General features: G+C 36.0%; 1 protein-coding gene across 3 annotated transcripts in view; it reads left to right on the plus strand.

Moving 5' to 3' along the window:
• Positions 1–24,056, plus strand: part of CPNE8 (copine 8) — a 333,515-nt gene that overhangs the window by 203,381 nt on the left and 106,078 nt on the right. For all 3 annotated transcript variants that reach the window (XM_027129253.1, XM_027129254.1, XM_027129255.1), the window contains one exon: positions 22,589–22,664. In XM_027129253.1, the coding sequence (XP_026985054.1) occupies positions 22,589–22,664 (76 nt within the window). The remainder of the gene's footprint in view (positions 1–22,588; positions 22,665–24,056) is intronic.

Genomic DNA, 24,056 nt, shown 5'->3' on the forward strand with positions numbered 1-24,056 from the left:
CTATCGCACTTCCACAGTCTGCAGGATTGTAGTTCTTGCTTCTGCTGTCTGCGTCCTAGTGGATGAGGCTGTCTAAGAGGCTTGTGTAGGCTTCCTGGTGGGAGGGACTGGTTCCTGCCCACTGGTGTATGGAGCTGAGTCTTGTCCCTCTGATGGTCATGGCTGAGCTCACGAAAAATTTAAGTAGCCTGTCTGCTGATGGGTGTGGCTGTGCTCCCTCCCTGTTAGTTGTTTGACCTGAGGTGTCCCAGCACTGGGTCCTACAGATTCTTGGGTGTGACTAGGTCTTGGGGAAGAAATGGCAGCCTCCAGGAGGGCTCATGCCAATGAGTACTCCCCAGAAGTACCGCTGTTAGTGTCCGTGGAGTGAGCTGCAGCCACCCCCCACCTCCGCAGGAGACCCTCCAATATTAGAAGGTTAGTTTGGCCTAATCTCTTATGAGGTCACTGCTCTTTTTTTCTGGACCCTGTTGTGCACAAGACCTTGTGTGTGCCCTTGAAGAGTGGAGTTTCTCTTTCCCCCAGTCCTGTGGAATTCCTGCAATTAAACCCTTCTGTTCTTTAAAACCAGATGCTCTGGGGGTTCCTTCTCCCATGGCCAGACTCCCAGGCTGGGAAGCCTGAAGTGGGGCTCAGGACATTCACTCCTGTGGGAGAACTACTATGGTATAATTATTTTCCAGTTTGTGGGTTGCCCACCCGGTGGGTGTGGGATTTGATTTTATCTCAGTTGTGCCCTGGATACTGTCTCACTGTGGCTTCTTCTTCTTCTTTGGATGTAATGTATCCTTTTGGTAGGTTCCAGAATTTTTTCTCAGTGGTCGTTAAGCAATTAGTTGTGATTTTCATGTTTTCATAAGAAGAGGTAAGCTCACATCCTTCTACACCACCATCTGGAGCTAAGTTTTGCCATTTTAATTACAGTGTGTCTTGCTGTGGACCCCTTTGGGTTCATCTTGTTTCAGACTCTCTGTGCTTTTAGGTCCTGGATGTCTGTTTCCTTTCCACATTAGGGAAGTTTGGGGCTATTATTTCTTCATTGAATTTCTCTGCCTGTTTATTTCTCTCCTTTTCGTCTAGAACCCCTCTAGTGTAAATGTTAGTACACTTAGTGTTGTCCCAGAAATCCCTTAAATTGTCCTCATTTTTTAAAAATCCTTTTCTTTTCTTTTTTTCTTCTCAGCTTGGATGATTTTCACTATCCTATCTACTAGTTTCCTGATTTTTTTCTATTTACCATCTAATCTACCATTGAATCCTTCTAGTGACTTTTTTTTATTGGAGTATAATTGCTTTACAATGGTGTGTTAGTTTCTGCTTTATAACAAAGTGAATCAGTTATACATAAACATATGTTCCCATATCTCTTCCCTCTTGCGTCTCCCTCGCTATCCCACACCTCTAGGTGGTAACAAAGCACCAAGCTGATTTCCCTGTGCTATGCGGCTGCTTCCCACTAGCTATCTATTTTACGTTTGGTAGTGTATATATGTCCATGCCACTCTCTCACTTTGTCACAACTTACCCTTCCCCCTCCCCATATCCTCAAGTCCATTCTCTACTAGGCCTGTGTCTTTCTTCCCGTCTTACCCCTAGGTTCTTCATGACCTTTTTTTTCTTAAATTCCATATATATGTGTTAGCATATGGTATTTGTTTTTCTCTTTCAGACTTACTTCACTCTGTATGACAGATTCTAGGTCCATCCACCTCACTACAAATAACTCAATTTCATTTCTTTTTATGTCTGAGTAATATTCCATTGTATATATGTGCCACATCTTCTTTATCTATTCATGTGATGATGGACATTTAGGTTGCTTCCATCTCCTGGCTATTGTAAATAGAGTGCAATGAACATTTTAGTACATGACTCTTTTTGAATTATACTTTTCTCAGGGTATATGCCCAGTAGTGGGATTTCTGGGTGGTATGGTAGTTCTATTTCTAGTTTTTTAAGGAACCTCCATAGAGTTCTCCATAGTGGCTGTATCAATTTACATTCCCACCAGCACTGCAAGAGTGTTCCCTTTTCTCCACACACTCTCCAGCATTTATTTTTTCTAGAATTTTTGATGATGGCCATTCTGCCCGGTGTGAAATAATATCTCATTGTAATTTTGATTTGCATTTCTCTCATGATTAATCACATTGAGCATTCTTTCATGTGTTTGTTGGCAATCTGTATATCTTCTTTGAAGAAATCTCTATTTAGGTCTTCTGCCCATTTTTGGATTGGGTTGTTTGTTTTTTGTTATTGAGCTGCATGAGCTGCTTGTAAATTTTGGAGATTAATCCTTTGTCAGTTGCTTCATTTGCAAATATTTTCTCACATTCTGAGGGTTGTCTTTTGGTCTTGTTTATGGTTTCCTTTGCTGTGCAAAAGCTTTGAAGTTTCATTAAGTCCCGTTTGTTTTTGTTTCCATTTCTCTAGGAGGTGGGTCAAAAAGGATCTTGCTGTGGTTTATATGATAGAGTGTTCTGCCTATGTTATCCTATAAGAGTTTGATATTGTCTAGCCTTACTTTTAGGTCTTAATCCATTTTGAGTTATTTTTTGTGTATGGTGTTAGGGAGTGTTCTAATTTCATTCTTTTAAATCTACCTGTCCAGTTTTCCAAGCACCACTTATTGTAGAGGCTGTCTTTTCTCCACTGTATATTCTTGCCTCCTTTATCAAAGATAAGGTGACCATATGTGCGTGGGTTTATCTTGGGCTTTCTATCCTGTTCCATTGATCTATATTTCCGTTTTTGTGCCAGTACCATACTGTCTTGATTACTGTAGATTTGTAGCATAGTCCTTAGGTAGGTTTATTCCTAGACATTTTATTCTTTTTGTTGCAATGGTAAATGGGAGTGTTTTCTTGATTTCACTTTCAGATTTTTCTCATTAGTATATAGGAATGCCAGAGTTTTCTGTGCATTAATTTTGTATCCTGCTACTTTACCAAATTCATTGATTAGCTCCAGTAGTTTTCTGGTAGCATCTTTAGGATTCTCTATATATAGTATCATGGCAGCTGCAAACAGTGACAGCTTTACTTCTTCTTTTCTGATTTGGATTCCTTTTATTTCCTTTTCTTCTGTTATTGCTGTGGCTAAAACTTCCAAAACTATGTTGAATAATAGTGGTGAGAGTGGGCAACCTTGTCTTGTTCCTGATCTTAGTGGAAATGCTTTCAGTTTTTCACCATTGAGGATGATGTTGGCTGTGGGTTTGTGCCTTTATTATGTTGAGGAAAGTTACCTCTGCAGGGTTTTAATCGTGAATGGGTGTTGAATTTTGTTGAAAGCTTTCTCTGCATCTATTGAGATGACCATATGGTTTTTCTCCTTCAATTTGTTAATATTCTGTATCACGTTGATTTGTGTATATTGAAGAATCCTTGCATTCCTGGAATTAACCCCACTTGATCATGGTGTATGATCCTTTTAATGTGCTGTTGGATTCTGTTTGCTAGTATTTTGTTGAGGATTTTTTCATCTATGTTCATCAGTGATATTGGCCTGTAGTTTGCTTTCTTTGTGACATCTTTGTCTGGTTTTGGTATCAGGGTGATGGTGGCCTCTTAGAATGAGTTTGGGAGTGTTCCTCTCTCTGCTATATTTTGGAAGAGTTTGAGAAGGATAGGTGTTAGCTCTTCTCTAAATGTTTGATAGAATTCGCCTGTGAAGCCATCTGGTCCTGGGCTTTTGTTTGTTGGAAGATTTTTAATCACAGTTTAAATTTTAGTGCTTGTGATTGGTCTGTTCATATTTTCTGTTTCTTCCTGGTTCAGTCTTGGCAGGTTGTGCATTTCTAAGAATTTGTCCATTTCTTCCAGGTTGTCCGTTTTATTGGCATAGAGTTACTTGTAGTAATCTCTCATGATCTTTTATATCTCTGCAGTGTCAGTTGTTACTTCTCCCTTTTTATTTCTAATTCTATTGATTTCAGTCTTCTTCCTTTTTTTCTTGATGAGTCTGGCTAATGGTTTTTCAGTTTTGTTTATCTCTTAAAAGAACCAGCTTTTAGTTTTATTGATCTTTGGTATCATTTCCTTCATTTCTTTTTCATTTATTTCTGATCTGATTTTTATGATTTCTTTCCTTCTGCTAACTTTGGGGTTTTTTGTTCTTCCTCCTCTAATTGCTTTATGTTCACAGTTAGGTTGTTTATTTGAGATGATTCCTGTTTGTTAAGGTAGGATTGTATTGCTATAAACTTCCCTCTTAACTGCTTTTGGTGCATCCCATAGGTTTTGGGTCATCGTTTCTCCACTGTCATTTGTTTCTAGTTATTTTTTGATTTCTCCTTTGATTTCTTCAGTGATCACTTCGTTATTAAGTAGTGTATTGTATAGCCTCCATGTGTTTGTATTTTTTACAGGTCTTTTCCTGTAATTAATATCTAGTCTCATAGTGTCGTGGTCAGAAAGATACTTGATATGATTTCAATTTTCTTAAATTTACCTAAACTTGATTTGTGACTGAAGACATGATCTATCCTGGAGAATGTTCCATGAGCAGTTGAGAAAAATGTGTATTCTTTTGTTTATGGATGGAATGTCCTATAGATATAAATTAAGTTCATATTGTTTAATGTATCTTTTAAAGCTTGTGTTTCCATATTTATTTTTCATTTTGGATGATCTGTCCATTGGTGAAGCTGGGGTGTTAAATTCCCTTACTATGAATGTGTTACTGTCGATTTCCCCTTTTATGGCTGTTAATATTTGCCTTATGTATTGAGGTGCTCCTATGTTGGGTGCATAAATATTTACAATTGTTATATCTTCTTCTTGGATCGATTCCTTGATCATTATGTAGTGTCCTTCTTTGTCTCTTCTAATAGTTTTTATTTTTAAGTCAATCTTGTCTGATATGAGAATTGCTACTCCAGCTTTCTTTTGGTTTCCATTTGCATGGAATATCTTTTTCAATCTCCTCACTTCCAGTCTGTATGTGTTCCTAGGTCTGAAGTGGGTCTGTTGTAGACAGCATATATATGGGTCTTGTTTTTGTATCCATTCAGCCAGTCTGTGTCTTTTGGTGGGAGCATATAATCCATTTACATTTAAGGTAATTATTGATATGTATGTTCCTATATCCATTTTCTTAATTGTTTTGGGTTTGTTATTGTACGTCTTTTCCTTCTCTTGTGTTTCTTACCTAGAGATGTTCCTTTAGCATTTGTTGTAAAGCTGGTTTGGTGGTGCTGAACTCTCTCAGCTTTTGCTTGTCTGTAAAGGTTTTAATTTCTCCCTCAAATCTGAATGAGATCCTTCCTGGGTAGAGTAATCTTGGTTGTAGGTTTTTCTCCTTCATCACTTTAAATATGTCCTGCCACTCCCTTCTGGCTTGCAGAGTTTCTGCTGAAAGATCAGCTGTTAACCTTATGAGGATTCCCTTCTGTGTTATTTGTTTTTTTTCCCTTGCTGCTTTTAATATGTTTTCTTTGTATTTAATTTTTGACAGTTTGCTTAATATCTGTCTTGGCGTGTTTCTCTTTGGATTTATCCTGTATTGGACTCTGTGCTTCCTGGACTTGATTAACTATTTCCTTTCCCATATTAGGGAAGTTTTCAACTATAATCTCTTCAAATATTTCCTCAGTCCCTTTCTTTTTCTCTTCTTCTTCTGGAACCCCTATAATGCGAATGTTGGTGCATTTAATGTCCCAGAGGTCTCTGAGACTGTCCTCTGTTCTTTTCATTCTTTTTCTTTATTCTGTTCTGCAGTAGTTATTTCCACTATTTTATCTTTCAGGTCACTTATCCGTTCTTCTGCCTCAGTTATTCTGCTATTGATACCATCTAGAGTATTTTTTATTTTATTTATTGTGTTGTTCATCATTGCTTGTTTCCTCTTTAGTTCTTCTAGGTCCTTGTTAAATGTTTCTTGCATTTTTTCTATTCTATTTCCAAGATTTTGGATATCTTTACTGTCATTATTCTGAATTCTTTTTCAGGTAGACTGCCTCTTTCCTCTTCATTTGTTAGGTCTGGTGGGTTTTTATCTTGATCCTTCATCTGCTTGGGTTTTTCTATCTTCTCATTTTGCTTATCCTACTGTTTTTGGGGTCTCCTTTTTGCAGACTGCAGGTTCGTAGTTCCCGTTGTTTTTGGTGTCTGTCCCCAGTGGCTAAAGTTGGTTCAGTGGGTTGTATAGGCTTCCTGGTGGAGGGGACTAGTGCCTGTGTTCTGGTGGATAAGGCTGGATCTTGGCTTTCTCTTGAGCAGGTCCATGTCTGGTGGTGTGTTTTGGGGTGTCTGTGGCCTTATTTTGATTTTATGCAGCCTTTCTGCTAATGGGTGGGGTTGTGTTCCTGTCTTGCTAGTTGTTTGGCATAGGGTGTCCAGCACTGTAGCTTGCTTGTTGTTGAGTGACGCTGGGTCTTGATGTTGAGATGGAGATCACTGGGAGATTTTCCCCGTTTGATATTACATGGAGTTGGGAGGTTTCTTGTGGACCTGTGTCCTGAAGTTTGCTCTCCCACCTCAGAGGCACAGCACTGACTCCTGGCTGGAACATCTAGAGGCTTTCATCCACACGGCTCAGAATAAAAGGGAGAAAAATTAGAAAGAAATAAAGAAAGAGGATAAAATAAATTTATTAAAATAAAAAATAATTGGGCTTTCCTGGTGGCGTAGTGGTTGCAAGTCTGCCTGCCAATGCAGGGGACACAGGTTCGTGCCCTGGTCCAGGAAGATCCCACATGCCGCGGAGCAGCTAGGCCCGTGAGCCATGGCCACTGAGCCTGCATGTCTGGAGCCTGTGCTCCGCAATGGGAGAGGCCACAGCCGTGAGACGCCCGTGTTCCACAAAAAAAAAAAAAAGAAAAAACTTATTAAGAAAAAACAAAAATTTTTTTAAGTAAAAACAAAAACGTACGGACAGAATTCTAGGACAGATGGTGAAAGCAAAGCTATACAGACAAAATTCACACAGAAGCATACACATACATACTCACAAAAAGAGGAAAAGGGTAAATAATAATATATCCTGCTCTCAAAGTCCACCTGCTCAATTTTGGATGATTCGTTGTCTATGCAGGTATTCCACAGATGCAGGGTACATCAAGTTGATTGTGGAGATTTAATGCACTGCTCCTGAGGCTGCTAGGAGAGATTTCCTTTTCTCTTCTTTGTTTGCCAAGCTCCAGGGGCTCAGCTTTGGATTTGGACCCGCCTCTGCGTGTAGGTCGCCTGAGGGCGCCTGTTCTGCGCTCAGACAAGACGTGGTTAAAGGAGCAGCTGATTCAGGGGCTCTAGCTCAGGCCAGTTTGGAGGGAGGGGTACCGATGTGGGGCAAGCCTGGGGTGGCAGAGGCCGGTGTGATGTTGCGCCAGCCTGAGCCACTCCGTGCATTCTCCCGGGGAAGTTGTCTCTGGATCTTGGGACCCTGGCAGTGGTGGACTGCACAGGCTCCCGGCAGGGCAGGTGTGGATAGTGACCTGTGCTCGCACACAGCCTTATTGGTGGTGGCAGCAGCAGCCTTAGCACCTCATGCCTGTCTCTGGGGCCCGCTCTGATAGCCGCGGCTTGCGCCCGTCTCTGGAGCTCCCTTAAGCAGCACTTTTAATCCCCTCTCTTCGCACACGAGGAAACAAAGAAGGAAGAAAAAGTCTCTTGCCTCTTTGGCAGGTCCAGGCTTTTTCCCGGACTCCCTCCTGGCTAGCCGTGGTGCACTAACCCCTTCAGGCTGTGTTCACGCCGCCAGTCCTCTCCCTGCGATAGGACTGAAACCCGAGCCTCAGCTCCCAGCCCCCACCCGTCCCAGCGGGTGAGTAGACAAGCCGCTCGGGCTGGCGAGTGCTGGTCGGCACCAGTCCTCTGTGCGGGAATCTCTCTGCCTTGCCCTCCGCACCCCTGTTGCTGCACTCTCCTCTGCGGCTCCAAAGCTTCCCCCCTCCGCCATGCGCAGTCTCTGCCCACGAAGGGGCTTCCTAGTGTGTGGAAACCTTTCCTCCTTCACAGGTCCCTCCCACTGTTGCAGGTCTCGTCCCTATCCTTTTGTCTCTGTTTTTTCTTTTTTCTTTTGCCTTACCCAGGTACATGGGGAGTTTCTTGCCTTTTGCGGGGTCTGAGGTCTTCTGCCAGCATTCAGTGGGTGTTCTATAGGAGCAGTTCCACGTGTATATGTATTTCTCATGTATCTGTGGGGAGGAAGGTGATCTCCAAGTCTTACTCTTCCGCCATCTTCCTGAACCAAGTCCTTCTAGTGATTTTTAAATTTCAGTTATTATATTCTTCAGCTTTGTTTTGTTCTTCTTTATATTTTCCAGTTCTTTATAACCTTCTTACTGTGTTCATACATTCTTCTCCCAAATTTGTTGAGCATCTTTATGATCATTACCTTGAACTCTCCTTGGTAATATTCCTTATTTCCAGTTCATTTATTTCTTTTTCTGAGGTTTTATCTTATTCCTTCATTTTTAATATATTCTTCTGTCTGTTCATTTTGTCTAATTCTCTATGTTTATTTCTATGTCTAATTCTATGTCTAATTCTCTATGTTTATTATAAACATAATTCTCTATGTTTAGGTAGGTTGCTTATGTTTCTCAGTCTTGGAGAAGTGGCTTTATGTTGGAGACATCCTATTGAGCCCAGCAGCATACTTCCCTCTGGTCACCAGACATATCGCTGTAGTGGAGCCCCCTATATGGGCAGTGTAGGCCCTTCTCTTTTGTCAGTGCCGGCTACTGTGGGATGCTGGTAAACGTGGCTGACTCTTGCCCTTGTTGTCTGCCAGACCCTGCCTTGTGTCATGATTGGTGGCCTGCTGGTGGGTGCAGTTGGGTTCCAATGCTGGTGGCTGTGTGGCCTGGGAGTTCTCAGGGTTGGTGCTAGCTGCTGGTGGTTGGTGGATGTCCTGGTCCACTGGCTGATGAACCTGGGAAGGCTCAGTTCAAACCCAGGCAGGTTTGGGCCCACTGATTGGAGGGGCAAGTCCCAGAGTGTCTAATTGCAGGACCCTGGCAGGGGGAGGGGTCATTACAGTGGAGGGCTCCTGTCTGCCCACTAGGGGGCAGGGCTGAGTTTGAGGCAGCTGCCTGCAAGGCCCAGAGAGCCCAAGGTTGGTGCCAGTCTACTAGTAGGCTACTCCAGCATATTGGTAGCCACGTTTTCAAGTAATCAATGGCTACATTTCACTAATGTCTCCCTTATTGTACAGTGCAGCTTTATACACTGTATCTGGAATATGTTCTTAAAATATGTAAATAGAAAAGGTATACTAACCATTAGCAAGGTTATCTATGGATAGTGTGATTAAATACCCTTTTATTTACTTTTTTATGTTACCTTATCCTCAAGAATTTTACCATGAGCTCTTAAGAAAAGATGTCAATCAAATGTATAGAAATACTGACATTATAAATAAATCAATTTGACATACCAACTCGCTACTTCTACAGCATGACTAGATATTCCTAATCCAATTCATACCTTTTTATCTCTGGGGTTGAGGGATAGATGATTACGTCAACAAGCAGAGATTTTACCTCTGGGACTGATATACAATGGAGGATACGTAACAAAGGATTCTATCTAGGAAATCTTTGGCAATAAATACAAATATTGGTAATAGTAGTTTGATTAGCTGTTAATAGAAAATGTGGTGTCTTTTTACTGAGCTAGAATCTATTATTTTCTTTCAATTAAATCCAGAAAAATCTGGTTGCTTCAGATGAGCTTGGGAAGAGCGGATGAGTGGAATTCTATATTCCAAGTATAGATGCTTAATTAAGGGTGAGTGAGCTGGCAGAAGTTAAACTGGCTCCCAGATCACTCATTCGTTCCAAATTTCAAATTCATCTTTATAGAGAATATATATTAAATTTTTCTTACTCATTTAATTAATATAATTTGTACACTCATTGATCTTTTTCTGTAATCAGGATCAAAATATATTGAAATTTTCTTATTGCCAGAAACATTGTGGACTATTTACAGCAGTGGTCTCAATTGAAGGCTTGCATGAAAATCCCCTGGAGAGCTTTTCTGAAAATAGGATCTTTGCAGATTCTACTTCAGAAGGCTTGGGGTACAGTCTAAAGGTTTGTCTTTGAAAAAAACTCCCCAGGTCATGCTGATGCACATTTCGGTTGAGAACCAGTTTAGAAAATCATTCTGGAATAGGATAATAAAAAACCTCCGATGGTGAAACTTTTTTTTTTTTTTTTTGAGATTTGGAACAGAAGATCAAGACAATTAAAACATGTTTATGGATATAATGGACTTGGTTTTGGACTTGGTGAATTTAAATTCTAATATTAGCTTTTGCTTAGTCTTGATGATACTCCAAATGTAAACCTATTTTATAGTCTCAATCAGATAATACTAAAACTCTCCTGATGATCTCATGCCAGAGGAATGAAAACATTTCAGATGACATCAACCTATTTCTGTTGTGCTTTCTTACACATGGCTCAGCTCTCTCTTCCTAACAGATTCAGATATTTCCAAGTCCTGGCTAGGTTTTACCCAGTTTCTCTTTATCTCTCCCAAGAATGTGCTGCTAAATATTTTGCCATTTACAATATTTCCTTTTGTCTTTCCCACCCCCAATTCCTGTTTTCAAAATTATATATCACAGTGGAGATGTATATCAGGCTATTAGAGCTATGAGACTAGGGAATTGGAGAGATGTTGGAATATAAATTAAAGGTATAAATTGGAGAACCTTCTACTTTAAAAATTTATTTGGAACAATTTAAGTATATGTGATTGCTTCATGAAAGTCTTGGGAGAAAATTCTGCAGAGCTGGCCATAAAGGTCTTACAGTTAAATGAAACTTCTGGTTGTGAGTATGAAGACTTTTTGCTAGTAATGATGCTTGTCCTTCTTTTTCTTTTTTAGATATGAAAATTAAGGCTCAGAATGTGGAAGTGACTTGTCTATTTTATATGACTATTAGGTAGTCATAGCTTTCAAAGCAAACTACTGTTTATTTCTCTGACATAACTGCCTTTCTAAGTGCTGCTTTTATCTCCCATCATCTTAGTGTAGGAAAAATGGAACATGATATTCAGACGTCCAGAATCTTTCCTTTGAAGCACAGGTTCTTCCTTTTAGCATTTGATGGTAACTATAGCAGACATAACCTGAAAGAATTAAAACAAGACAAAAATAAGATTTTAGCCACTTATTCATGTTATAGTCAAATCACACTTAAAAGGCAAATTGTATTGATCTGAAGGAAAACTAAGACACAGAATATTGTCACTACCAGTGAAAACTCAGGTTTGGTAAATGTTCAGATATATTTGAGAACTTGGTGTTATTTATTTATTTTAAAAAGGCAAATTGTATTGATCTGAAGGAAAACTATGACACAGAATATTGTCACTACCAGTGAAAACTTAGCTTTGGTAAATGTTCAGATATATTTGAGAATTTGGTGTTATTTATTTATTTTAAAAAGTTTTTAACCAAATGACTGAGCTGAGCTACCTAAAAGATACTTAATGTCCTGAAGTTTGATTCATTGCTCTCCTACATCAAGCATTTCTACTCTGTTTTTGATATTTAAACTCTGATGTTCAGTTATGATATTCTTAGTTCCAACCTGCTTGGGTGCATAGTTTTGGTACTCACAATTTCTAATTTGTGCCTATACATGCAAGTTGAAGATGGGAAAACAAAAACTGAAGAATAGGTTTTATTTAAAGTATACAGATAATAGTGTATTTATATTATCTAAGTAATTGCTTCAATTATCCACTTCATTAGAAATGGAAGGCACAACTTTCTTTTGTATGTATGTTTTATAATGTTTAGAATCATTTCTGCATTATAGTTTAAGCCATGTATTATAGCCCACATTAAGATTTATGTTACTAAAAATTAGCGACATCTTAATATTATGCTAGCACCACATAAAATTTCCATCTTTGGCATTGCACTCAATTTGACACAATCAAGGAATATCTGAGAATAAGCCATTCTCTTGCATTTTTCTTATTTATTCTGTGTGCATATTTAAACAGATTAAATGTAATTGTTTGGCATTAAGATTCAGTTAGAGGGCGTACTCAGTAACTATATTGTGAGTAGTAAATAAGGTCCTTAAAAAGAACTAAATTTGGTATCACAATTTCTCCTATATATAATATGTACTATGTAATGTTTCTAAGGAAGTCAAAGTAATCTGGACTATTAACTTTCGAATTTCAGGTTAATTATATATATGGCATGTATTAATTACAGTCATATATGCAACACTAAGGGGTGTTGCAGAATTATTTGCAACCTTTTTCAGAAGCAAATCTTCTAAATCTTGAGATTGATACACACTTGAAATAAAATTTTATCAACATATGAAAATATATGTCTATTTAATGATCATGCTACTTAAGTTGCTTGACTTACTAGAATTATTCTATGATTATGACTCTGGAATAGAGAAACAATACTTGTTAACTCATATTTTTTGGCCTTAATTTGTGATTTTATCTATAGAACAGAATAAACATACAAACTAGAGAAGAATTTTTGATGTGCAGTTTTCCCTATGATTTATGTTTAAAGTGAATTCAAAATTGGAATATTTATTTAGATCTATATAAAAATATTCTTATATTTAAATCTTCACACATTCACAATGCCCATTTGAAGCCACTACTCTCTAAATAGTTCTTTATTGTTATTTTACTAACTGTATAGAATAAGATATTTAATATGTAAAAAGAGTTGAGCATATATTCACTTTATATTACATGCTAATATATTTGTATATAGAGAGCATAGTTTAAACAAGCAAGCCAATGGAATGTATGTATTGTAAATTTATATTTTAACCTCTCAAATTAATTTTAACATATATTGAGGTTATGCATTTATGGCCATTTTCTAATATAGTACATTTCTTCCAAGAACCCAAAACATATTTCTGGTGTTCTGTTCAGAACAACTCAAGTTAATCAATTAAAATTTTTTTCTGAAGTGGATGAGAAATTATATTTTATGATTTTGAGGGGTGAAAACTTTTACTAAGAAGCCTAATGACTTAACCAGAGTCAGTAGAACCCAAAGGTAGAACCAACAGGAAAACATTATCTTTACTGAGTTGCATGGATAGTTCTTTGATTTCCACTAGAAAATTCACAGATTTTTAGGTTGGGTTTTAAGCACAAGGTTCCTACTATGCTTAGTATTAAAGAAGAGGAGCTTCTACAAATAGGGATTATCCATCTAAAAGTACTCACTCAGTACTTTCAATGTTGATTAATGTCTTAGATCTGTACCTCTCGAAAACTCAGGTATTCTGAAATTTTGCTTCATAGTCTTCTGGAACCTCATATAGTTAAAAATATATTAATTTATTCAAGCTTCTAACCAAAAAAAAAACTTTTATATTATCTTATTTCCATATCCTAATACTCTGAAGATATTTACACTGTTAAACCCATTATCATAAAAATTACACTGCTCAAAAACATAAAGAATTATTAGAGCCACCCAAAATACCTCAAAAGTTTGTTTCTCCATAAGTAGTACAAGAAAATAATATTCATTTAGAGAAGTGGAAAGAATAGTTATATAGGTATTCAAAAAGATCTTATAAATCTGAATGGTGATAAGTAGTTATTATTTTTATATTAATGTGAAGTATATTAATATAAAAATAAGCACACAACTCCCTGTAGCTGAAAATCTTTCAAATCTGCAAGTTCTGAGCTGCCACATGAGATCTATGCCAAGGATTACAGTAAACTCTGTCAGCTTTAAATGTGAATTTTCACCAAAGTGAGATGATCATTTTTTAAATTTATAGCATGTACATTTTTTACTACCAATGCCTGATCTACACAGCACAAAATAAAAGTAAATTTTGTGAATTATTTGGTTTTATTTGAGATAAATATTCTAGGCAATTTGGATGACTGCTTTCAGACTTGAATTACCTGAATTATCTATACATGTTAATTAGAAACTACAACAGCAATAATTCATATTTTTCTACTGCGTAAACACACTTTTTTTTAGCTTGTAAGTCTGTTAAATCTGAAAGCTTGACACTGATCAAAGAAAGCTCTCCAAAATGCATTTTTCCCCATAGGTTTGAAAGAACTTCAATAGCAAATTTACTTTAATTTCCTCATCTTTGTGACTTACCACTTGCAGTTGATCTCTCTTGTCTCTTTTGGAGTACCTCAGTCTGTCAGGAAGGTAATGGACAGTATGGAGACCGGTGGCCACAGAGAGCATCCTTCCACAAGTAAGGATGGCAACGGAGCTAAAACACTTATGATGTTTGTTGGCAATGCTGGCACCACTGTAGGAAAAAGTGTCCCTACACATAGAATAGAGAAAATATGCCAGAGGCGAAGAAGGGATTGTTCGCCACTGAAATGACCTTAACCATAGGGAGCAGTGGATTGTAGTGTGCAACTTGCCAGCTTTTGCTATTTCAGGCTGGGAATTGTGTGGGGTGTGTGTGTGTGTGTGTGTGTGTGTATTACTCCTGTCAGGTTTTTTCGCTTGCACTTTCCTATCAGTACAAACCTTGGTTAGAGAAATGATAGCACCCCTGTGTTCCAGTCTTAAACATTGTGAGAAAGCAAGACAAGTTAAGATGATATCATTATCTCTTAAAGACATTACAGTAGTAGTCAATGCTTACAGAGAATAAACAAAGCTAGCAATATTATAGCAAATCTAGATAGATGAGCAAATAGATTTATCTATGAACTCAGGCAAGTTTGAGTGAAAAAAGTAATACATAAATTAAGTAGTAATTTATGAGCACTAGCCCAGAAATATACCAGTGTGTTAGCAAACAATTTATAAAAGCATATGATACATAGCTAAAATAACATTTTTTAAACTATGAATTGAGCCTATCTTCTTATGACTGGTGTTTGTGTGCTTTTTTTTTTTAGTCTTGAATAAAGGTTACAGTAAGTTTCCTAAGTACAAATGAGTTCCATTACAAGAGCGTGTTCAAAAGTCCAATTTGTAGTAAGTCCAACAACTTTAGCCTAGTTACCCAACTAACACAATCGGCTATATAGTATTATACTGTAATAGGTTTATAATACTTTTCACACAAATAATACATAAAGAACAAACAAAGACAAAGAAATAAAGAAAACATTTTTAATCTTACAGTACAGTAACTTGAAAAATACAGTAGTACAGTACAACAGCTGGCATACAGGGGCTGGCATCAAGTGAATAGGCAAGAAGAGTTATTGAGTGGAGGAGGGAGAGGAGTTGGGAGATGATAGAGCTGAGGGATCTTCTGCAATAGGAGGTGGAGGGCAAGCTTCAATTTCATGCACGTTTGCATCTTTGAAAGTTTGCAACTTGAAGGTTCACATGTAGGGGACTTACTGTATTAATATGCTGGAGAGAAAGTGATTACTTTGAATTGCATTTATTTGGGCATAAACCAATGACAAAGAAAGACTAAGAAGCTACAAAAGCATGGAATCCCATTTTTTTAAACTTTGATCCTTTGGCCAACATCAAATTTATTATTATTTTATGTTAATACTGCTTCTGTTTCATTTGTTTTGTTTTGTTTTGCTTTGCTTATTATAGTAATACTGATTATTTTTATTAATTCTCATTAGTCTGAAAAAAATAACATTCACTAACTGATAGTGTATATTTTAGAAACGGGATACTGAATCACACAGACATTTCTTTCCAGAGATTAACGCTCAAGCTAAAGATTAGAATTCAATCACTTTGAAATTACAGAGAAAAGTATGTGACATGCATAACATAAGTATTTAAAAATCCACAAAATTGGGGACTTCCCTGGTGGCACAGTGGTAAAGAATCTGCCTGCCAATGCAGGTGACATGGTTCGAGCCCTGGTCTGGGAAGATCTCACATGCTGCAGAGCAACTAAGCCTGTGTGCACCACAACTACTGAGCCTGCGTGGTGCACCTACTGAAGACCACGCACCTAGAGCCCATGCTCCGCAGCAAGAGAAGCCACCGCAATGAGAAGCCCGCGCACTGCAATGAAGAGTAGCCTCCACTTGCTGCAACTAGAGAAAGCCTGCACACAGCAACAGACCCAACCCAACCAAAAATAAATAAATAAATAATATATTTTAAAATAAATATATAAATAAAATTAAAAATAAAACTCCATAAAATTGGAGATTTTTACTTCATATGTTATCTCAATTAACTTCCTAATTCATATAATCGTAGAAAAATATCCAAAGGTCCTGTAGAGCTAAAGAAACTCCATCCTGCCTTATAATGAATTAAATTGCATTTGTGAAACTGTTGCTAGGTAAAAGTTATTTTACATTAAGAATTTTTGGCTTTAGATATGACACACTTTTTATTTGATTAGGCAAATTTGAATTTGAATGAGGAGTTTTTGCTTGACAATATTTTGGTGCATTAAGCTTATTAGAGGCAATAGAAAAAAATTGAAGGTAATTCTCTTTCAAAAGTTAGACTTTATAGTTAAAATTTGCAGTATAGATACACATGCAGTTTAAATAATCTAACATTGAAAGTAATGTATATAATATAAAATACACTTTAAAAATAAGTATATAGCATGTATTTTTTAAAAAATTGGAGTATTTAGGCATACAATTTTGGTTTCAATCTGATAAATCATCATAAAGAACAGTTCCTTTATTATGGCATATACCATTTGCTATATCTAAACCACATTAAAAATATTGTCTTTATCTTAGAAAATGTGGTTTGTCTAACTCTTTGTGTAGATAAAAAAATAAGTGAAAATAAAGTTAATAAGCAAAATATTAATAATAGGTGAAATATAAACTTACTAAAATGTATGATTATGTAGATGTAACATTATATATGATTATATAAAATTTTATATATATTTACACCCAAAAGGAAATGAAGACTTATTTTATATATATATATGGTATTTATATCTTTTAAAATTTCTGCCTGTATTAGAAGTGGATCAAGGAGCAGGTGTTAATAAGACTGATAAAATTAGCCTTTTTCTCCTGGGAATTGATAATGTTTGAGGGTGATATCTGTTTCCTTCTTGGAGGCTCAGAAGTGTTGTTGTAATCTACAGAAGGAGCAAAGAAAATGTAAACCTTCTGAAATTACTTAAAATTTCAACAAAATGAGATAAATGAAAACTTCTATGTTGAATACATTCATATATATCTTATATATAATAATTCCTATCAGTAAAAACAAACGAGGACATTACAAAGAAAAAAATTACTTTTGTCAGAATGTGCTGATAATCTGTGTTTACTGGGGCAATTAATTAAGAATCATGATAGTTCTGTAGATTTAAGTATAGACCAAATCATAACTGAGGAATAGTTAAAGACATATTTCTGACTTTTTAAAGGAAACTAAATTCTCTGTCTGGATTTGAGGAAGTTACAAGAAAAAAAAGACTTGATTTTGTTGAAATTTTAAGAATCAGTGAAGGCTAGTGTCATCTCATTAATAAAAAATTCCTAAATGCTGAAAAGTTGGTTCAAAGTCAAAAGCTTTGACTAGAAGGAAAGCAAAAAAAAAAAAAAAAAAGCAAAATCAGGAACAGCTGATATGCTATTGTTATCTGGACTTATAAAGACTTTTTGTGGTGATCATGGGAAATCACAAGTCCCATGGTACATTTTACTTGTAATTATGGAATTAATAGCTTGGTTTCAAATAGGAAAGATTCTGCCAATTTTTATGCTGAAATCTTTTCAGTATCCCAATTAGAGAAATTATCTTTAATATACAGTTTGTTTACAAGTCCTCATTTGAGACATTCTTTAGTGCACACCTGAAATATGTCACACTCCAAAAGAGAGGTATGCTTAATGAATTAAGCATTCTTACATAAGACCAGTACAAGCCACAGGTATATGTGTAACTCCCAAATATCAATTCATAAGCCTGTTACATCTTCAAAGGGTTATTTTGATTAAAGCTTCTTTAAAACTATTCATATAAGTGTCTAGAGTCATATTACTTACTAATCAGAAAAATATATTTTAGTAATGTCTTTTATAAGGAATCAAACACCTTTCACAGAAAGAATTCAAATGAATTATCTAGGATTATTTTCAAAACAGTAAATAGACATTGCCTCCAATTTTTAGGTGAAGACATAAAGACCCCAAAGTGACTGATTTACTCAAGACAACATGATGAGAGAGAGAGGGATGAGATGGATTCAGTATGTATTTGTCATTTGTGCCTATGTGCAAAAATTAGTTTAATGACTGAGAGAAAAATAAGCATCATCTATTCTGCCCAAAGCAGGTTGATCTTCAGGAAGATCATTGGAAACACCAAGCAAAGGCAATATTCTCGTCTCTTTTTTCTATGTCTTTTGTGTGATTATGTGGATGCATTTCTATGGGAAAATAACAGTTATCAACATAACCCTCAGAGTTGTTTCAAAGAAATAGAGTAGCAATGGCTAATATGTTTTGCACTTGTGCCATTCTTTTGTACTAAATAAAATTCATGAGAGGCAAAATTGTTAATATTACTGGCAAGGTAAGATTACAGCATGACCATGATATTAACTTGAGTATATTTGCAACATTCAAAAATTCCCATTGGTTACCAGGCACTGAAGTAGATGCTGAGAATACTGAGATGAAATTATCATCTTTCTTAACTTCAAGTATGCTATAAAAGCTAAGAGGGGAGATATATAAACAACAGCTGTTATACAATATAGGAAGTATGATGATAGAGAGAATTGGGCTTTTTTTTTAAACAAAGAGGAAGAGCATAAAGCAGGAAAGATTTCTTAGAGGAGATAATAGCGAAGCAGTAGAGTAAAAGATAAGTGAAACAAGATACCAAAAGTAGGGGAAGATGGACACTTTGTTAAATAGGGACTGTCCTACATGTTTCAGATATAAATATGAATATACATAATACCCATTTTCCACTATTAATAGAGCATAGAAATGATTATAATATTCAGATTTTATTCAAAAATTTAATCACTTTACTCAAACAAGGCATTTTAGAGCCAAGTTACTACCTGTAATATTAATCAGTTTGCTCTCAATATTGGTTTATTTCATCAGATTTTAAGTAACATATATCAATTATAAAAAATTTTTGGAAAAAAATTAGAGATGTAAGTGGACACAAATCAGATCAACCACCCTGCAGTAAACTTTATTTTGTAAGTGCAGTCAGAGAGATTGAGACTTATAACATAGAATAATTATTTTAGTTACAATTAAAGTAACAGGAAATAGCAAAGCACTATTATTGAATCTCAAGGAAATTGTTGATTGTAATTTATTATCAAAGTACTTTTCATCATATTTCTCTGTATAGTGAGAATTGTTTCAACATTACAGTATTGACAGTTGTGAACAGATAAAAATATTAAATTACTTTTAATCTCAGAAGAATCTAGTAATGGTTGATGATAGGGAAAAAGATAATTATAAGAATAAATCAGTGAAAACCACCTTCAATACTTACTTTAAAGTACTTATCTATGATTTAATATATAGCATTTGAAGAACGGTAGTTGACAAAGGAAACTAAAAATTCCCATGCATTTCAAGAGATCTATGACAAAATTGACCTGAGAATTATTCACTTATCCACCCAGATTCTTCAGATGTATTCTTGAGACAAAGCACCTTATGTCTAGGCTTGGCTATTTCATTGCTGTTGCCACTTATGTTTATGACCTTTTGACAAATCATCAATTCTTGATCATCCATTTCTCTGTATCTGAATAGATGCAATGATGTGTTTTCTGTATGTCACAGAAATCTTGTCTTGGAGCATGAAATGTAATTTGTGACTCAATACATTTTCTCCTCTACAGCACAAGGATGGCATTGCATTTGTATGACATGCAAATTAAGTGTTTTATGCAAAATAATCATCTTTAACAAGATTCAGAAGGGGAACAAGTATTTAATTCATTCTTTATGTTCTGTCTTATTCTGAAAAGATCCAAGGAAGCTTATAATAAGACATAGTGAACTAAACTGTGTGAGGAAATTGAAGCAAAGGGAAAATAAGAGTAAGATATCTGAAAAGGTTGCTGAGGATTCCTAGCACATCATGAAAACATATCGTGCTAGAGATGTGCCACAAGTTTGGCTTAAGCTCTTTTAACAACCAACTTCAGAGGCAAAAATCTTGTTTCATGATAAACAGGGTCTTTTCAGAATAGGAAACACAAGTGAGCAGCACAGATTCCTAGCACTGAGACCAAAGAGAATAGTACCCTTTTGTTAATCACTCAACTCTGCAGGGTAACAAACTTAACAAGAACAAAACAGATCTAAATGTTCAAAAACTGCTTCTTAGAAAGTTTCACCATGACTTCAGCATGGCATGTCAGTGTGCAGTTGAGGAAACCTGACCATTGCACTTGGGTCCAGATTTGCCACTCTGTTGGACAGGCTTTATCCAGATGGATGTATTACATGTTCTTGAGATGTGATTGAGTAATTGCATAATTAATCTCAACTGAGTAATGGAAACCAGTAACTATTGCTTCTCTCACCCAAGTTCTTGATTAGTATTGAGTGGCAGGAGGCCTAAACATTGAATTTAAACAATGAACCAAACAGGGGTAGAATTTACACAGTCAGAAAACTACCATGAGGGAGTAAATGATCCAGCCATTTTCTAAGGCTTCAATATTAGGTTCCTACCACAAGTGTGGTGAGCTCTGGTTATACAAGGCTTGTCCACACTTACCAATATCAAAGTGTGTTTAAAATGCTTTAATAGAACATTTTCTCAGTGACTATTACTTAAGTTATGTAAAACACACATAGCAATGGAAGAGGATAAGTTCTAAGCAGAATTTCCATAACTCAGAATTTTTAAGATTTCTGTGAAAGATATCACAGTTATAAGCTTGCACTTCTAAAAGTCAAAGAGAATTATTTTATTTATAAGAAATATGTAGCACGAAAGTACTGTTTTGTAATTTTCCCTGTGTAAATTGAAAGAGTGAATACTGGAGGTTTGGATTCACAAATGCAAAAATGCAAATATATTTGGTTACAGTCTTCAGTGGTCTTTCCTTTTATCATTTTCATGTGTGTAGATCTGCTTTTGAAAGTTAAATCTAAAAAAGGTCAAGGTGCTACTGGTGTAAAGAGGAATGCCTTGTATAGACTATTGTCATAAATGTAAAAGATCTTTAAGATAAGGGAGAACTGGGAGGCTGGATATCTGAGTTTTATCTTAATTAAAAAATATATTTTTTTTTATGACAAAAATGCTACTTAAATTAATGGCAGCAAGTTTTCCTTTGAAATCCCAGCTTTAGCAATCAGTAGTTTGGTTGGCTAGCCACAATTTGCTTGTTGCTTGTTACTGGTCATCAGGTCTATGGAAGGTTTATGGATTTTAGTGAATCACAGTTAAACATAAACCTGCCTGGAGTTTGGGGAAGATATCCATTTTTATGGTAATAAACACCTCACATTTGCAAGCAAATGGGCCAAGCTTAAACTCTTATGATACAAATAGCAGTGACAACACCCCCTATGTTTGTTATACTACTTCAGCTCCTACAGTCTTTATCTTCTTCCTCTGATGCATTACATTTCACCACTGCACCAAATACCAGCATTTTATGTTTATTTCTCAGCAGTGTGTGTTCAACCTAGTGTTGACCATTAAATTAGTGCAGAGTAGTAGAATACACCTCCCTTCTAAACTGGTGAATGCATAAGATCTGTTTTACAGTTGCATAAGCCAGCCTCAGTAATCACATTGGTAAGGATTTTATATTGAGAACTAACATATGCTTTCTCAATCCTTACCCTTCCACACCTAAACTGAGAAGGCACCTGTAGAAGTTCTGCTTTCTGAGAAGGCAGTGATGATTGCTTTAAGGTAAAGAAGTTTAGAATAACCATGTTTTGTATTAACAATGTACTTTAAAATTATTAGTATAAGGCTTGGTGAATATTCTCTATGTTGATGTTTAAAAATAGTGTCCCTTTGGGGCTTCCCTGGTGGCACAGCGGTTGAGAGTCCGCCTGCCGATGCAGGGGACACGGGTTCATGCCCCGGTCCGCGAGGATCCCGCGTACCGCGGAGCGGCTGGGCCCGTGAGCCATGGCCACTGGGCCTGCGCGTCTGGAGTCTGTGCTCCGCAGCGGGAGAGGCCACAACAGTGAGAGGCCCGCGTACCGCAAAATAAATAAATAATAATAATAATAATAATATCCCTTTTAAAACTAGTGTCCTATTACATCCTGGTCATAGAAAAGTTTGAAGATTTTGTATATTATATTTGTGATTATTGATATGGATAATAATAAATTTTTGAGTGTCTTAAACTTTCATCCTAATTAATGGTTAATCATTTGGATAGCATAGATGATTTAATGCTTTTGAGATATGAGTTATTAAACCTAATATACCTATTTGAAATATTAGCATTGGTGGGATAAATTAAATATTTTTTGAATACTAACAAAATGTAATTTTGGGTATGCGTAACAATTAAAGAACAATGAAATTATGTATCAGTGTGTTTTAAATTATCACGTTGTTATGTTCATAATAATATCAAGCATTTTTCATGATTAAACTATATTTTTTAAAACATAATTAACAAATGTATGAAAACTAATACTATGTATATTTTCCCCCTTAATTTTAGTCATGATTTCATTGGAGAATTTACAACAAGCTATAGGGAACTTTCTAGAGGGCAATCACAGTTCAATATATATGAGGTAAGAGGAATTTTATTTTATTATTATTTTTCTCTGGAATAAGTATATGTATTCTTTTAAAGTATAGGTTTTTACAAAAGATAATTGCCAAAGGTTACCAATATGTGTAAGAATCTTTAAACTTATTGAGCAGATTGGTTTTTGAGATTAAACAATAGTATTTCTCTTCAAATCACGCGGTCTTTCAAATCTACTTTGAGTGATTTAAAAATTCTTGCCTATGAAACCTTTTCTTATTTTAAAAACATTCAATATAGATACAAGTTTATTCTCCCTTGAGCTTCAGCCTTTATGTTTTGCCTTCCTAAGCTCTTCCTCAATCCTTTTTTAATAAAAATAGAAAAATTTTCTATGTTGGCATGGTGTTAACAAGTCGTTTTTTTGCTTAGTATGTTTGAACATCTTACCTGTTATTTAGATGAAAACTGAAGGAAGTGAGAAAGTATGATTCAGTCATTAAATTCAGTCATTAAAGAAATCCAAGTTATTAAAGCAAACACACTAGTTATTTCTGCCTTAAACCTATCTTGCCAGTTAACTACCAGGTATGTGTTGAGCATAAAGTATGTTCTAGCACTGTTAATCCTTGAGGTTTGTTGTCTGTACATTCTCTGTGACTTTTTTTAAAGACTTTTTTGATGCGGACCATTTTTAAAATCTTTATTGAATTTGTTACAATATTGCTTCTGTTTTATGTTTTGGTTTTTTGGCCCTGAGGCATGTAGGATCTTAGCTCCCCAACCAGGGATCAAACCCGCACCCCTTGCATTGGAAGGTGAACTCTTAACCACTGGACCAACAGGAAGTTCCCTCTGTGATTTTTTAAATTTAATATACATCATTAGCAAAGGAGAATATCTCAGTACTTAGTCAATAATGATAACTCTTTCCTGCCAGATTGACACTATTTGACACTAAAATTGACCTCCTTTAAGTTAAGAGTGGAGGAATCTCCTTCTCCTATCACCTTCTTACTAGGCTAAAGCAGTTGTATTCCATGCATTCATTCATTTATTAGTTTATGAATAAAATATTTATGACATGAATTCTATATTCCACACTCTATATTAGGCCCCAAGGATGCAGCAATGAATGAAAATTTCACTGTCTAATGGGAGAGACAAACACGTAAAATGCATTTAGATTATCTGATAGGTGCTATATATACCTAGTTGACTATGAGATATCTAGAGTGGGGTGCAGCAAACTTATCCCAAGAAAGCTACCCAGGCAAAGACAAAGTTGAAGTAATGGATCAATTTTTCTATCTGGGTCTTTCGGGGACAGAATATTAAGGCTCTAAATAGACAGTAGAAGTAATATAAGACAGGTTGTACTTATATGGATGCCTGTTTTTTTCTCCAAACCCTCAAGGCTGAGGAGAAACAACAC

The sequence above is a fragment of the Aethalodelphis obliquidens genome, unplaced genomic scaffold (genome assembly GCF_003676395.1).
Source record: "Aethalodelphis obliquidens isolate GAN/ISIS:26980383/991018 unplaced genomic scaffold, ASM367639v1 scaffold36, whole genome shotgun sequence".
Classification (NCBI taxonomy): domain Eukaryota; kingdom Metazoa; phylum Chordata; class Mammalia; order Artiodactyla; family Delphinidae; genus Aethalodelphis; species Aethalodelphis obliquidens.